Here is a 15,237-nt window from a genome sequence, read left to right on the forward strand (position 1 = left end):
GGACTTGCTACACAAGTATCATGTGTATAATGCATGTAGTCTTACCTACCATTTCTTACAGTTACAAGCTGTTAACCACAATCCTTCAGTTATACAGAAACACTTGAAGGGCTTGGGAGTAATTTTTAAATGATAGGGGTGTGGGTGTCTTTTAGAAATAAAACAGAATCTTCTCAGTGTGGCCTCTCCCTCTTTCCTGTCAGATACAAATCAAATTCATCCAGCCACCCCTGCTTCAAATAGCAGTAATATAATAAAATTTAATTTCAAATTATAATCTTTGTTCAGTGATATTATCATAAAATACAGATTAAGTACCAAATCCAATGACGTTGACTCCACATTTTTGCCATTATAACAGAGGTGGCCTAGTGTTCAACTTCTGTTTGAAAGAAAAAATATCATATACATGAAAAATTCTGAAAAGATGACTGGTAAAGACAGTCCCTTGTTTCACAGTAAATGACTTCAAATCTTCCCCATCAACAGGCTGTCCAACCAGAGTGTCAGTTTCCCATATGTCCTTCTCCCCCTTCTTTTGAGGAGGCTAGCAACTGAAGCTGCAGCCAATATTTGCAGTTATTAGAAATAGCTAGTAATTCAAGATTAGCATTGCAAGATTCCATAAGCTCTTCTTACAAAGCTAGCGAGTCTGCCAGCATTCTGAAAATGAGAATGAGAACTTTTAACTGTTCGCTGAACTTCAGAAACTTTTGGACATACTAGAATGACTTAAATACTGTAAAACAGAACAACAGAACTTAACATATTAAGGTTCAAAGGTCTTGGCTATTTTCTGTTCCAAGTATACTGGATACAACTGAAGTCAGTACAGTACCTTTTGCCAACATGTAATCAAGAGCCTCATTTGAAAGAGTTGTCGGGGTCAATACATAGATATGGAAAAACAAAAATAAAGCCATGGTATAATTTTCTTTCTAGCCAAAACAATTTGGGCAGAAGTGTTATAAAGAGACATACTTCCTTCTCAAAGCCCATCTCCAAGCCAAAAAATAATACTTTCAGGAGCTTAGAGTCAAAGTTCCTTTCAAAAACTGCCTTATGGCCTTAAGTCACTAGATCACCTCTCAGTTTTTCAAAGATTTGGCATTGCCCAACCTTCTTGAAAGTGGAATAGAATAACCATTGTATATGCAACTTTGAAACAAAGCAAATAAGCAAAGTGTAATCAACTGTTTCAAAAAAAATCATCTGTCATTCAAGTCTAGTGTGAAGTACCAAGGCAGGGAGGAAGGGAGGAAACACAAAAGAATACTGACTATCGCACTGCACAGATCAGCAGCAGCGCTACAGGTCCCTTCTGATAGGCATTAGGGCATTTGGAGATATCTGTGCCTCCCAATGTGATTTTGTCCTCAAAACAGGGTCAATACAACTTCACCTGTACATAGATAATATATAAGGTTCATTCAAGTATTTCCTCTAGGAAATGGACAGTGGAAGGACACTTACAACATTAAAAAAGTTCATTGCATCCTGCATATGCTCATACATGCTTTGATCAATAGGTCTTCCAGTCACTTTACTTGTTAACTGTTCTAGGGCTGATACGCTGTTTAGCAGCCCAATTGGTGAGCTTCATCCCAGGTGATTCTTCTGTGTTAGAAGGGTCCTTCTCAATCCACTCCTTTGGAATTTTTAATTTTAATATTTTATTTATGAAATTACAGTTCACTATAATTTGACAAACACTGACATATTCTAGACAGATGTTTCAGAAGCTTCCTTCTCAGTCTGCCAGCATACCTCAGCTCAGATCTGTGTCCTGGTATTTCATCTGAAGTTTCTCATTAAGTACAACTAGTGGTTGCACCATTTTATTTGTGGTAACAACTTAACAGTGGGAAACTTGGGAGGGTTGGGGGGGAAAGCAAACACCTAGTTTTCATTTGTGATCAAAGCAGGATTCAAATCTAGGTTTTCAGAGTTGAAAGGCTAATGGAGTAACCGAACACATTTGATGCCTGGAACAGTCTCCTTGCAACAGTACAGTTACACTCCCAAACTACTTCCTCAATGAAATGCATAAACGTAGAGCAGGTCCAGTGTATTAACTAGTCTTTTCTTTTCTACCTTGTTCAAGAACCATAAAATCCCAAGAAGAAGCAGAACTCCAAATTCAACTGTTATTTTACAAGTTTTTCAGATAAGCAAAGCTGACTGGCTCAGAAATCAACTTAGGATGGGAAAAGGACACTGGAGCTTATTAGTTTGGAACTTGCATTTGTTTCCAAAGAGACAGGAGAAGCTGCAAAAACATGCTTTTCTCCTTGTTCCATTAATTTTTTTCAATAAGCACTGACCACTTTCAGAAAACCATTGTCAAAAATGCTTCACGTTGCAGCCTTCACGTTGCTTACTGTATTATATTCATTCATCAGTTGTTCGTAAGGCACAGAAAGTTCTAGCTCATTATTGGTAAAGGTAGATTCATCAGAGGATGGGAATTTTACCAGTTTTTTTGCAGTTTCAGATTCCTCTGCAAGATTATCATCCATGGAGGATTTTGAGGTTTCCTCATCATCAGAGATATCGTCCTCTTCATCATCGTCTTCATTTACAAATGTTATATTGGCATTTTCAAATATTAAGGGTCGATAGTCTCTGGAATCCCATACTTCACCTTCTTCTTCACTAATCCTGTCCAGCTGGTTTACAAACATGGTTCCTTCTAGAGGACTGTCTCCAATACGTTTATCATGCATGGGTCTCAGTACATGACCATTTTGAATGTCCAGGGAAGCCTCATCATACTCAAATGACTCTGTCTTTGTGTAAGTCACCTGGGCATCTATACTGGCATTCTGCATATTTTGTTTGGAATTTTCTACTTTAATAATTTTGTCATTGCTTGTTTTCAGGGCTTTCTTCCCAATTTGTTTAATAAGATCATTGTAGGTCTCTTCCTTCTTTGAAAGGAAGCTGAAAATGTTGACATCCTTTGAGGTACCCATTTGAAGGGGTTTTTTAGACCGAGGATGGCTGTCAAATGACTCTTTCCTTTTTTTCCTCCGTTTCTTGATTGCTTTATGGACTTCCACAAACATACTGACCTTCCAGTTAACAAATAGTGAAAGCCAAGCTAGTCCCAGATAGATCCATAACTCCACAAAATATCTGTAAAGGGCGTGATAGTTTGCATCTGGATTTACACCTACAAAGAATTGAAAACAAGAACATTACTGAAAGAGGACTCACAGCTGATAAACCTTTGAAGCTATGACCCTGAGAACTACTCCTTTCTACACTAACAGAGCCTTGTTTGAACACTGCTCTGAGAGGTGGTAAACAGGGTTCTGAAACCCTTCTGAAAGAAAAAATTGGTCCCGGGTTTTCCACTTCCTGGCTGTGTGTATTCTGGCCACTGGACTAAAACAAAATGGCAGAATATTTATCCTCCCTTTGTAAACTATGAAAATGAACTTTTTCCCTGTTTGAAAATTATAAGCCTTCTCCTTGCAACTGTGGTATGGATATAAGTACCTTCCGTAAGAAAAGGATTCATATTACAAGGACCATCTCCAAAGCCCTTACCACTACAGTGGATTCAGGAGGGAGATACCAGCATACTTAACATTTCCTGTTACTAGTTCTAGACAGCTGCAGAGAGCATTGCCCAGTACTTATGCAATCTGCTTAGTAAACTGGATCCCATTCAAAGGTGCTTAACTATCATGGTGGCTAGGATAGGTCCTTGTCTGAAATAGGGACCTGGGGCGCCTATTGTTGTGAACTCCAGACTTAGCCCAATAAAGGCATTAAGTATCTAAACAAAGATTGAAGAGCCAAGATTCAGTCCACTAGATCAGTACGTGGCATTAATTGGACCTTCTATTCAGCAAAATGTTTTGGGAAAGCACCTTTTCTAATTAGAGTTTGGCAACAGAATTGCTACACTATATGTACGTAGTGAAATAACACATAAAATATAATTACTGACCAGCAACAAAATCTCCAAATCCTATGGTGGTGATGGTGATGAATGAGAAATAGAGGCCTTCAATGTAATCCCATCCTTCAGTTACCATAAAGACAAAGGGAGGAATAACCAGATGGACCAAGACACCCCAAACAATGAAAATAGCTGTGCATGTAATTTGAGCTTTCCTCTGGAAAAAAAAAAAAAAAAAGGGAAAATAAGAAGTCAGGGAAAGATCGCCAGATTTTCTTTTCCCATCCATGGCATCAAGCATCATCTGACAAAAACTGACAAAAAGGGGTTTTCTCCCTTACGCAGGACTCACTATTATTATAACTACTTGCTCAAATAGGATTATTTCCTTCACATTCTTGAAAAGCTTAAGGAGTTCCTGATATTTTATAAATAGGCATGGGATACAGACATAGCACTCTAGTCTAAAAAGCAGTCAGTACCTCTGATTTTCCCTTTATTCATTTGAGCAGAGGTTCAGAAGTTTTTAAGATGCTTCTCTCCTATTTATGTCTCCTACCCTTTGCCACTCACGCAACCTCTGCACAAAGCTGCACTCACCATCCTTTCTGTACTTTCACCAGAAAAGGATGCATTTCACCATCTTTTTCAGTAATTTCTCCTCAGGTGCTGAACAAAGAATGTAGTGTTCTTGCTTCGTTTCTGAAACCAGGACCTAAACCAGTCTCATAGCTGTTCAGGCACTATGGCCCTGCATTGACTTGCATCTCCACGCAGAGTTAGAATGTACTTATTAGTGGGGGAAAGGGAGGGAGGATGGGGAAGTCAGACAGTCACATCCAAGACACCACCAAAAGAACAACAAAAAGCCACAAAAAAAAACCAAGAAGCCAGTAACTCATAACAAAACATTATTTTCCAGATATTTCACTACACAGAAAGTTCTCATACTAGCATAGAAGCATGTGGGAACAAAGCAGGACAGCTTATTTCTGTGCCAGGGGAACTTTCACAAAATACCTGTGAAGTGGAGCCTTACCTATGTTTGTCCTGCAAGTTACTAATGTAAGGAGATACATGTTTCCATAGAAGCTACAAGATCTATATCTAGTATCAAAGGTTTCTGCAATATCTTATTTTGTTAAAATTTCTTGCAGAACTAACTTATCAGACCAAATCCCATTTTCAGTTGTTTATATGTAACACCATTTGGGAAAATACACATTTGTGCAAGTGTTCATTTACTAAGATTAGCAAGCAAGTTAAGAAGTGTAAGCTTAATTCATACATCAAAAATACACAGCACAAGGGTAAACAAGCAAAGGCCTTCCTTACCAGGCTTACTCCTCTTTTTGTCAGAAACTGGCCCAGCCTCTTGGCACGTCCTCCAAAGAACTTCCCCAAAGCACTGATCCATGTCAAGCAGAGAGGAACTCCAAAAAGCCCATAAAATATGCAGAAGAGACGCCCAGAGGGTGTCTTTGGAGAAACATTTCCGTAACCTAAGAGAGATAAGTTTGTGCACGGTCTGTTCTTGTTGCAGAGAATTCAAGGCAATTCTACCTATGCACAAAATAACATTGCGTGGGCTTCTGCTGTATCAGACGCTCCCTACTTCACCATCTATAAGAGCTTTAGTTGACTCCAGCTGTTGATCTTCTGAATTTGGATGCCTTCCAATTCTACTCTAGCAAACATATCTTCCATTAATGCAAGCTGAGAGTATTACTGCATTTTAAATGCTTCCTAGATTTTATGCATCTTTGCTCTTTGCAATATGAGATAAATACGATACAAAGCTCATCTCAAAACTTCTAATATGATTGTCCAACCTTAATCAGCACTGTTAAGAGCTTGACTGATTCAAATTTAAAGAAGAAAACCTCAAAACTCATCCTGAAGCTAGGTTCTACATGAAAGATTCACTTTGCACATTTAACCTGTGACCTGGTACTTTTCCAGGGTAAGGGTTTGAGAGTTTTAAGTGCATGGTGAGCTGTGACATAGAAAGATATTTCAACTGAATTTAGGTCTTTGCTGGTCACAGAATCCAAAAGAGACAAACTCAAACTCTAAATCAGCAGCCTATTTTCTGAACGTCTGCCAAAGCTTTCTTATTTATGGGTGTTTTCTGACTTCAAGCTTTTGCCATAAATTATACTATAAGCTGGGTATTACAAGTTTCAAATAATAAAGAAAACCACAGTACTGTATATGGTTTAACAGTAAGACTTCCATTTCTATACACCTCCAGCCTTTTCTGGTTATTTTGCATTCCTGGGGGATTTTTTTGTACTGTAGGTGTACACCCTTGCTGGGTGCAGCAATACCATGTAGGAAATATTCTTCTGTAAAAGCAGAAGGGTGATGATGTTGAGCTCTGAAAAATCTGCATATCAAAGGAGGAAGAAGTCCTTCAGTGCAGAGGGTTTTACAAGCACCAATCAGTAGTGGAATTTAGAGGAGAACACTTGTTACACTTTGTTTTCTTTGATAGATACAAAGTCTAAATTGTTCTGCAGACCAAGAACACTTCAGTAGCTTAAAAGGATGCACCTGAGTAACAGTACAGCTATACAAACACCTCATACGCACATGCTTCAAGTAGTAGTTTAATGGAATGCTTTGTAATGCTTTCATTTGGGGATGTAATGATTTGGAAATTTAAGTGCATGAATTAAGGGAATTGGAATGACACCAGTCTTCCCCAACACCACCTTGAATCCATTCCTTATTGGAAAAGCACACATTTCTACATACCCATGGAGAGAGTTCCTCTGAGTTTTTTTCCTCTATGAACCTGCAGGTGAACACATACTCTAGGCAGCTCCAGCCATGGGGACTTTATTCAGTGGCTAGCTTGGCACATAAATGGGAGAGTATACACAAACTAGAGCAGATAGAAAACTAGTTAGGGAAGTTGACATAATAAATACTTACCAATTGTAGTGATCACAGTAGCAGCAAAGATAACAGCATTAGGCCAATTCCAGTTGTTAAAAGTGTTGTTCCCAGTGATGGCAACTCCCTGTCCAGCAGCATTTGACACAACCTGCAAGAAAACTCTTTATAGTCAGTCAATCTAGGAAAATCCTAGCAGCCTCAAAAAAAAAAAAAAAATTAAAAAAAAAAATTGTCTGTCCCTCTCAGGTTTTCCACCATTGTTCATACTTTCAAAATAATCACTGAAGTTCTTTGTGAATGCTAGCCTAGTATATTTGCTAACAATAATGCAATGAAAAATTAAAACTTGCTTCACCTAAGAAAAAGTAGTGCAGGTGCTCTGGCATTCAAATACAGGGGTTTAATTAGGTAAGATGTTACTTGATTTACCAGTTTAACCCAAATGGAACTCTTCCAGAGACAAAACACACTCCTCCAGACTGAACTAGCATTTAACTACAAGTGCAGTTCTTGAATTTCGTTTAATATTAGGGACTTCATCAGAACTACTATCAATTTCAAAACACTGTTACATGCCCCAGCTTGATTTGGGTATGAGCAGGACATCACAGAATCCTTAGCAAAGCTAGCATGATTAATGTTAATTCACCTGCTGTCTTTGGTAAAGTCAAACCATCTACAAGCCACTGTGAATCTCCAGTTCTCAGCAAAGACAGAAAAATTAAGACTTTTCCACAGTATTTCGTGCAACAGGATGACAATCATTGCCCTTGAATCAGGCCCCTTTTTTTATCCCATCTTTGAACCCTAGTATGCCATGATGAATGTAAACCATTTGATTACAATGTTTTGGGGAAGCAAGTATAGTTACTGGCATTTCCAGATTCAGCAAGTCAATTTTTTTTTAACGTCTTTTCAGGTCTTCAAGTGCTCAAGCATTATTAACCATCTTCATCTTTTGTAGAAAGGGACTTGGAAGACCCACAGCCTTCCCTACCTTTCCAGACTTAGACTGCAGAAATCTCTTTGATTTAAAAGAAAAATTAATGACTACTCAGTACAGAGAGTCAAAGTTTCAGATCAAAATCATGTACCTTGCTGACTCCGACATGTATTTCTGCTTCCCTGAAGTAAAAGAGACAAATGATTTATCATGTTCTCTCCTAAGGTCTGTTAACATTGTGATGCAGTTAAAGCCTTCTCAGGTTACTCTGCTTTTTTACCTCCAGTATAAACCAAGACTGCCTGAACAAAACTCTGAGGCTACATCCATATACAGGAGAGGTGATGATATTTCCTAAAGTTGATTCATAACATTATCCAACTTCCCTCAGTAAGTGCTGGAAAAACTATCTTTAGCTAAATACCTAAAATTGGAGACAATATACATTTTTTAGTAAACATGACAGGTGAAGTTTCTGCTAAACTGGTAAGAACTTCAGAGGTCCTACAACCAACTGTTCCTTCTCTTATCATCCCTTCCTTCCTTCCTACTTGATTAAGATCTGATCTTGGACCCAGCAGAGACTCAACACAAAGTTCAATCACTATGGAAAACATACACAAGTTAACACAGGTTTTAATTATTCTTGAGACTTATTATATATCACCACACTGCTGCTGTAATAAAAATACCCTCAAAGTAAATGTATTGTGCATATACAAGATGCAAACAATTTAATTAAAAATGCACTTTCAACACACAAGCAGAAGATAAAAGGAGAAGCACTGAAAGTAACTGAAGGTTCAAAGCTAGATTTTTCTCCTGGTAAACTTCATGCAGTACCTTTCCATAGCCTACAGGCTCTGGATAGAAAAGGATAGAGTACTCACCAAGGCAGTCATTTGTCCTAAGTAAGTAGTTGCTGAAATGAGAAGTAGCCCTACAATGGGCAGCTTGAGAGCAGGCAAGTAAATACACAACACCACCAAAAAAAATATTTGAGGCAGGTACAATGGATCACAAGAGTTCGTCTAAGTAGAGATCAATCAAAGTAACTTCATCCGTTTCTGCTAGGGTCTGCAGATGAACTTACTAGAAGTCCCAAAGGACACTCAAAGTACCTGACAGGTACAATCTGTGATCTATTATCCCTGAAAAGATGCCTTGACTTCTGATGCTGACCAGAATTTAATGCAATACTGTGTTAAATGTTATATCAAACACCAGTTCTCCAGTCATTTTCCACTCAATAAGCACACTTGGATATTTTTTTATTATTCCTTCCTCACAAAGCAACTGATCTCATAAGACAGGCACTGAAGTATCCGTTTCCATTATCACTGTGCTGTTATTTCATTGCAATACTCCACCTTCATTCTGAGCATTACTTCCCGGTATGTACACTTACACTAAAATCCACCAGGTCCGGAGGCATGAAGGGGGCTCAGACGCAAGAGGAAGAAGCTGCTGGACTGCAGCACAGAGCTGCCCTTCATACCCAGGCAGTTAACATTTTGGGGTGAGAGACAGCCACGTATCTGTGTTACAAAAACACTTCATATAGAGAATCACATACTCTCCAGCCAAAGCTGCCACCCTCTTCCTGTCCCTATTTACACACAGGTATCTGCTATTAGCACACAAACATCTGTGATCTGCAGTCTAGTATTTTAAGTTACCTTATGACTACAATAAGCCTGGATGCACTATATGCATACCAGTTGCAGGAATAAAGATGGTCACAAAACATGCTTTAGATAGCTTTGGCGCAGTGGGAAATACGCATTTGTTTTCCAAGCAGGCAATGTCAGATATGCCTTTATTTTCATATGCCAGGATACAGACTGCCCCAAGTTGCCTGTGCTGGCAAACCTAAACTGCAGAAAAGTTAGAATCATAGAATAGCTAGGGTTGGAAAGGACCTTAAGATCATCTAGTTCCAACCCCCCTGCCACAGGCAGGGACACCTCACACTAAACCATGTCACCCAAGGCTCTGTCCAACCTGGCCTTGAACACTGCCAGGGATGGAGCATTCACAACTTCCTTGGCCAGCCCATTCCAGTGCCTCACCACCCTAACAGTAAAGAATTTCTTCCTTATATCCAATCTAGACTTCCCTTGTTTAAGTTTCAACCCATTACCCCTTGTCCTGTCACTAATGAATAGTCCATCCCCAGCATCCTATAGCCCCCTTTCAGATACTGAAAGGCTGCTATGAGGTCTCCACACAGCCTTCTCTTCTCCAGTCTGAATAGGCCCCAAGTTTCTCAGCCCATCTTCATATGGGAGCTGCTCCAGTCCCCTGATCATCCTCTAAATCACCTCTGGTTGAGAAAATAGGGGCATGGAAGGAGAGGAAGAAGAGAATTCATGGTGCAAATGTTCTTAGTATCCTGATGCATGTCATTTAGAAAATACCTTTTCAAATATGCCCATATTCAAAAGCTGAAAACAGTTAACTAGGAATTTATGCATTGCTTCAGCCCTGCCCTGCCCTGCCCCCCCCCCCCATGACATTTTGTACTGATAAAGCAGGACTATATTTTCAGACAACTTTTGCCTCACAGGGATCAAGCCCCCTCTTCTCCCTTACTCCTCACCACTCCAATTCTGCACTTTGGCAAAGGAAAAAGAAAAAGAAGATCTAGAGCCCCTGAAGTTATTGCTGAAAGTAAACAGACTTGCAATCACAGAGGGAGATATAAGACACACACATAAAACTAATGCATCTTCTTATGACACTGAAAGAAGCATCCTATTTGATCATAAGCAATTTGCTCCATTTTCAGGTACTTCCCCACAGACAAACCCCAGCACTGCTCCAATAAAGCCTTGTATTTTCTGGTCTTGGGGACATCTTTATTAACCCTCTGATGAGCAGGTTCATTCAAGGTTTATGACCTATCACAAGAACTAGTTGTTCTTGGTTAAAGGAGAGGAGGTTCTCTCGGGTGCTTAGGGCACATGCCATTTGCATGCCTCCCTATAAGTAAGTAATAACAGGGCTCAAAAGTTCCCAAAACAAATTTAAAAATAGCAAGGGGAAGCCTTGACTCATAAGTATTACGTGCATATTCCTACAGCTCTTTATTCTACTTCTGCATTTTCTGCTGGAGGTAAGGCCAGAATAGCAGCACGTTTTTCCCAAACTGGGAAACCACATATTAATTCATTTATGCCACCTCTATGGTGGCTGAAAAGCTTGCAGACCCATTTCAGCTGTCCTTGTCTTGGTTTTAGCAGGAAGGATGGTTAGGTTTAAAATTTGACCAATACCACTGCACGGTAAAATGGTTGACAACAGAATGACTTTTAGCCCTTAGAAGTAATGCAAGGGTGCAAAACTAAGAACAAGCACATTGGAAACTGCCTCTAGGCAGTCATATGCCTCTAAGCATATCATAACTAGGTATGTTCAATATATCATTTTAGTTTGGCTTCTTGCCCATCAGAAGGAGGAAAAATGGGACAGAACATTCTACTTCTGTAAGCATGAACAAATGCACAAGGCTCTCCTCAGGAAAAGAAGAAAACTATTATTTTACACTCTCCCTTTATAGAGATTTATATGTATACTAAATGTATTTATATATATTTATATAGATTGATGAGATCTTCCTGAGCCTTTTCTTCTCCAGGCTGAACAGACCCAGATTTCTCAGCCATTCCTCATAAGAAGACTGGTACACCCTCCACTCCCTTGATCACCTTAGTGACTCTTTGGTGGACTCTCTCCAGTGTGTTCCATGTCTCTCTTGTACTGGGGAGTGCAGAACTTGACACAGTACTCCAGGTGTGACTTCACCAGTAGAGGGGAAGGATCACCTTCCTTGATGGGCTGGCAATGCTTTGCCTAATGCAGCCCAGGATACCTTTAGCCACCTTTGCCGCAAGGGCACATTGTTGGCTCATGTTCAACTTGATATCCAGAAGAACCCAGGTCATTTTCTGTAAAGCTCTTTCCAGCATGTGCTGGTACATCAATTCATACACAGTCGTTTTATTTTAAGAGTTAAGGACCGCAAGAAAGTTGTGACACATGTTTTGCATATTAAGCAGGAATAATTTCATATTTGGCATGAAATCCTAGACACATTAATAAGGGTTAGCAGGGTCTGATAACAATGAGCAATAGGAAAGGAAACTGACTTCTGGGGTACTTACGGCCAAATAGATAAGCCAGACTAAAGACATGAGACAATAAAGAGGCTATATAAACTACAGCAACAAGTCCTGCCCCACAGGCACCCTACTGCAAACAAGAAGACATATTGCTCAGTGCCAGGTCTCTTTTGAAGAGGCTGAAGCTTCCCATGTTACTCAAAGCATTCCGTGGAGATCTGACACATAAGTCTAAGGGCAGTTTTAAGCTTCTCCCAGTGGTATGAGCAATACTGTTTCACAAACACTAAGTGCTTCTCCATAAGAAAGGAGATGTAATTGAACTATTTATTAAGCCTGAAATCAGAACCAGTGGCTTTCATTCTACTCTCAGGATAATCACCAGATACATAAAGGACAATCACAACTGGCTGCTTCATCCAAAAGCAATAACTGATGTATCCTTTCAGGACTCCTTGGCTTTATCCCCACTTCTGAATCTGAAGGAACATAGACTAATTTTGCTTCTTTCTCAAGTTATTTTATTGAAAATGTAAAGATGCAATGCACAGAAAAAACACTGAGAATTACAAATCTACCAAGTACTTTAGAGACCTTCTTACAAGGAATAAAGCTCCCACAGAAATCTCTTTTCACACTGGCACCCAGATCTTTTAATATAATTTGAAGAAATTGGAAAACTGTGCAGTAGTTATCTAATTATGGGTACATGTAACACTGGCAACTTAATCAATCACAATAGGTTGTACAGGATAATAAGGTTTAAAATTATAATTATCAAATCAAACTCTATACTGATAGTCACCTTTGGGCTGATTTTAAACAAAGCCAGCAGCAGCAGAGCAAAACAAATAGGTTAAGTGGTATAAGAAGCTGTATGGGCATTTTTTCTGGATTTTAAAATCAAGAGAAGGCTTAAAGTAGCTCCTATGTTACTTTAAAAATAATAACTTAAAAAAAATCCGTGACATACAAACTACACACTCTCCTACTTGTCCTATTTTCTGCAGTTAACTGGGTTTTCTGGCTCCAGTTATAAAGCTACAGTAGTGTTCAGCTGTTCATAATAATCAGATTTTTAAATGCAACCAACACATATTTAATTGTTAATGTTTGTCTTTCCAGTAATAAAAAAATTGAGTTAAGACTCCCAGGCCAGATATGCATTACAAAGTTCTATGTGCATTATGTAGGTCAGCAGAACTTTGTAATATTGTCTTAGGATGACGTATAAATAAAGAGAATTCTCAGTACTGCTTCTGAAGGAATAAGTCTGTAGGTGGTCACAGCTAGATTGACAGAACAACCAGTCAACCCAGTGGCCATGGCCAGAAATTTCCTGCCCTGTTGGCATATTGCACTTTGACATCTGCTTGTATGTTACAAGCAGCAGAAGCTCTTTCACAGGCAGTCTGAATTTGTAAATACTTTATAGCTAGGTCAAAAGTAGCAGATTCACAGTCAAACTAGGAATATATTAATCCTGGCTGACAGTTGTAATAACTCATCTCTTGAGTAAAATTGTGTGTCTAGTTGTTAAGCAACAAATACATATTTAATATAATAACAAATGCCATGATCTACTGCTTAGGGAAAAAAAGATAAATTTAAAGCCAACTGCCTTCCCTCTGCACCCCTGATGTGTGCTGACTGAACAGAGGATACTGCCCATCAGAGAAAATATTTTCCTCACTAGAATATCTTGGCAGTTTAGAATTTGGGTAAGAAAAGGGAAACAGAAGCCAACTATGCAACTAATAGTTTTACCAATGAGCAGAACCTCCCTCCTCTCCCCTTACTTTTCATGTCTAGATATGAGCATATACACATAATAATTTATTAAATTTTTCTGTTTGAGTTCTCCAAAACTTTCATATTAACCTATATGTTTTTGAGACTGAAATATTTCACTTCTGTTCTCAGTCTTCACTTCCAAAAACAGCTGCTAAGAAAATCTTGCCATGCCACAATGCTCACTTTGGTAGCCAGAGGCACAACGTGGCAGTGCTGAAAAAAAATGAGAGAATACATTAGGTTAAATCATTTCATCAAGACAGCAGAAATATCAATGCCATCCTTAGGAGGGCTGCTATACACATGTCTATGCACAGAGAAATTGAAGTTCATCGCTTCGGGGGGGGGGGCGGAATCCTTTGAGGATCAGAATACAAGTAAACACAGCCCGGAATACAAAACAGCAGCACTCTACTTGGGAGCGTATTTCTGACAGCCACTTAGCCACTTGGCACCTGGCACATTTGGTATGTCATTAGCTCAATATCTTCTCAGGGAAGGATGTTGGTAACTATCCACCCCTCCAGAGCAGCTCAAAGTCACCAGAAAAACATACACTTGTAGTACCCGACTCTCTTCACCCCCATCTCTAGTGTAATGACAGGCTTATTCTGATTGCTCACTTGGACTCAAACTCACTGGCATACCAATAGGGCTATGATGCAGGGCCAAATGAACAAGCCTGTCAGGCTGCCTTAGCCATTTGACAGTCTCTGCAGGACTACGCTAACCAGCAGGACGAAGGATAGCTGACCTTTCATTTCCCTCTCATCATTATCTGTGTTCGCAATATGAATTTCATGTTTGTCAGGACAAGAACTATGCCAGATGTAAAAAGAAATCTTTTAGCTGAGCCCTGGATTTCCTACTTCACTTCTGTGGGAATGGTTTGCGACCTTTTTTGTAGAAAGAAAAATAAGACAAGTGAACCACATTGTCTCAGTCTAACAGGCAACACCCTTGTGTCTTGCTAACCTGTGAAAGTTTTTCTGTCCTTTACTGACCTATGCAGAGAGTCGAGTTGGAAGGTGGTTGGGGCAAGAGGTGCAGGATGTGAGTCAGCAGCACCTGCATTAGCGAAGGATGGTGGGATTTCATAAATTCCACATTTATTAAAGAGGCTAACTACACAAGTCTAATTCTGGATCAGCTGAGTATATAGGAGTGAATCTGCAGTTAATACAACTGCTGTGCATAGCATTTCTTCACAGCTAACCTACACTAAGTGTTGCTGGTTCTCCAAGACACTCACTAATACCAGAAATTCCATAGTCTATTTTAACAATTGTAAAATCTGAGGCAGAAAGAGCTTGTTTCTAGTAGCACAAAGAGGTTACGGCCAATAGCCACCTACCACAAGACCAAAGTTGAAACTGAGGCAAAAAATAGGAAGTAGTCATTGAGGGAATATTACTTTCACTTCTAAAAGAATAAAACCCACAAGCTTCATGCTTGGTGTTGACAGAGGTAAATAATAAACCTAACCAAAAGCATACATGAATATTATCCCAAAATCTAGAGAGATCAATACAGATACACAAGATTCCTTCCCCCATATC

At 39.3% G+C, this 15,237-nt stretch overlaps 1 protein-coding gene across 1 annotated transcript in view; it reads right to left on the reverse strand.

Moving 5' to 3' along the window:
* Window positions 1-1,162: 1,162 nt before the first annotated feature.
* KCNK5 (potassium two pore domain channel subfamily K member 5) overlaps window positions 1,163-15,237 on the reverse strand; it is a 31,896-nt gene continuing 17,821 nt past the window's right edge. Inside the window, exons 2-5 of the mRNA XM_057415326.1 lie at window positions 6,854-6,965; window positions 5,249-5,415; window positions 3,962-4,130; window positions 1,163-3,175 (exon numbers count right to left, since the gene is read on the reverse strand). Coding sequence (XP_057271309.1) covers window positions 2,355-3,175; window positions 3,962-4,130; window positions 5,249-5,415; window positions 6,854-6,965 — 1,269 coding nt within the window. The 3' untranslated portion in view covers window positions 1,163-2,354. The remainder of the gene's footprint in view (window positions 3,176-3,961; window positions 4,131-5,248; window positions 5,416-6,853; window positions 6,966-15,237) is intronic.

Source organism: Pezoporus wallicus, unplaced genomic scaffold, assembly GCF_028554395.1.
Source record: "Pezoporus wallicus isolate ANWC-B61680 ecotype Strahan unplaced genomic scaffold, APGP_CSIRO_Pwel_v1 contig_5352, whole genome shotgun sequence".
Taxonomy (NCBI): domain Eukaryota; kingdom Metazoa; phylum Chordata; class Aves; order Psittaciformes; family Psittacidae; genus Pezoporus; species Pezoporus wallicus.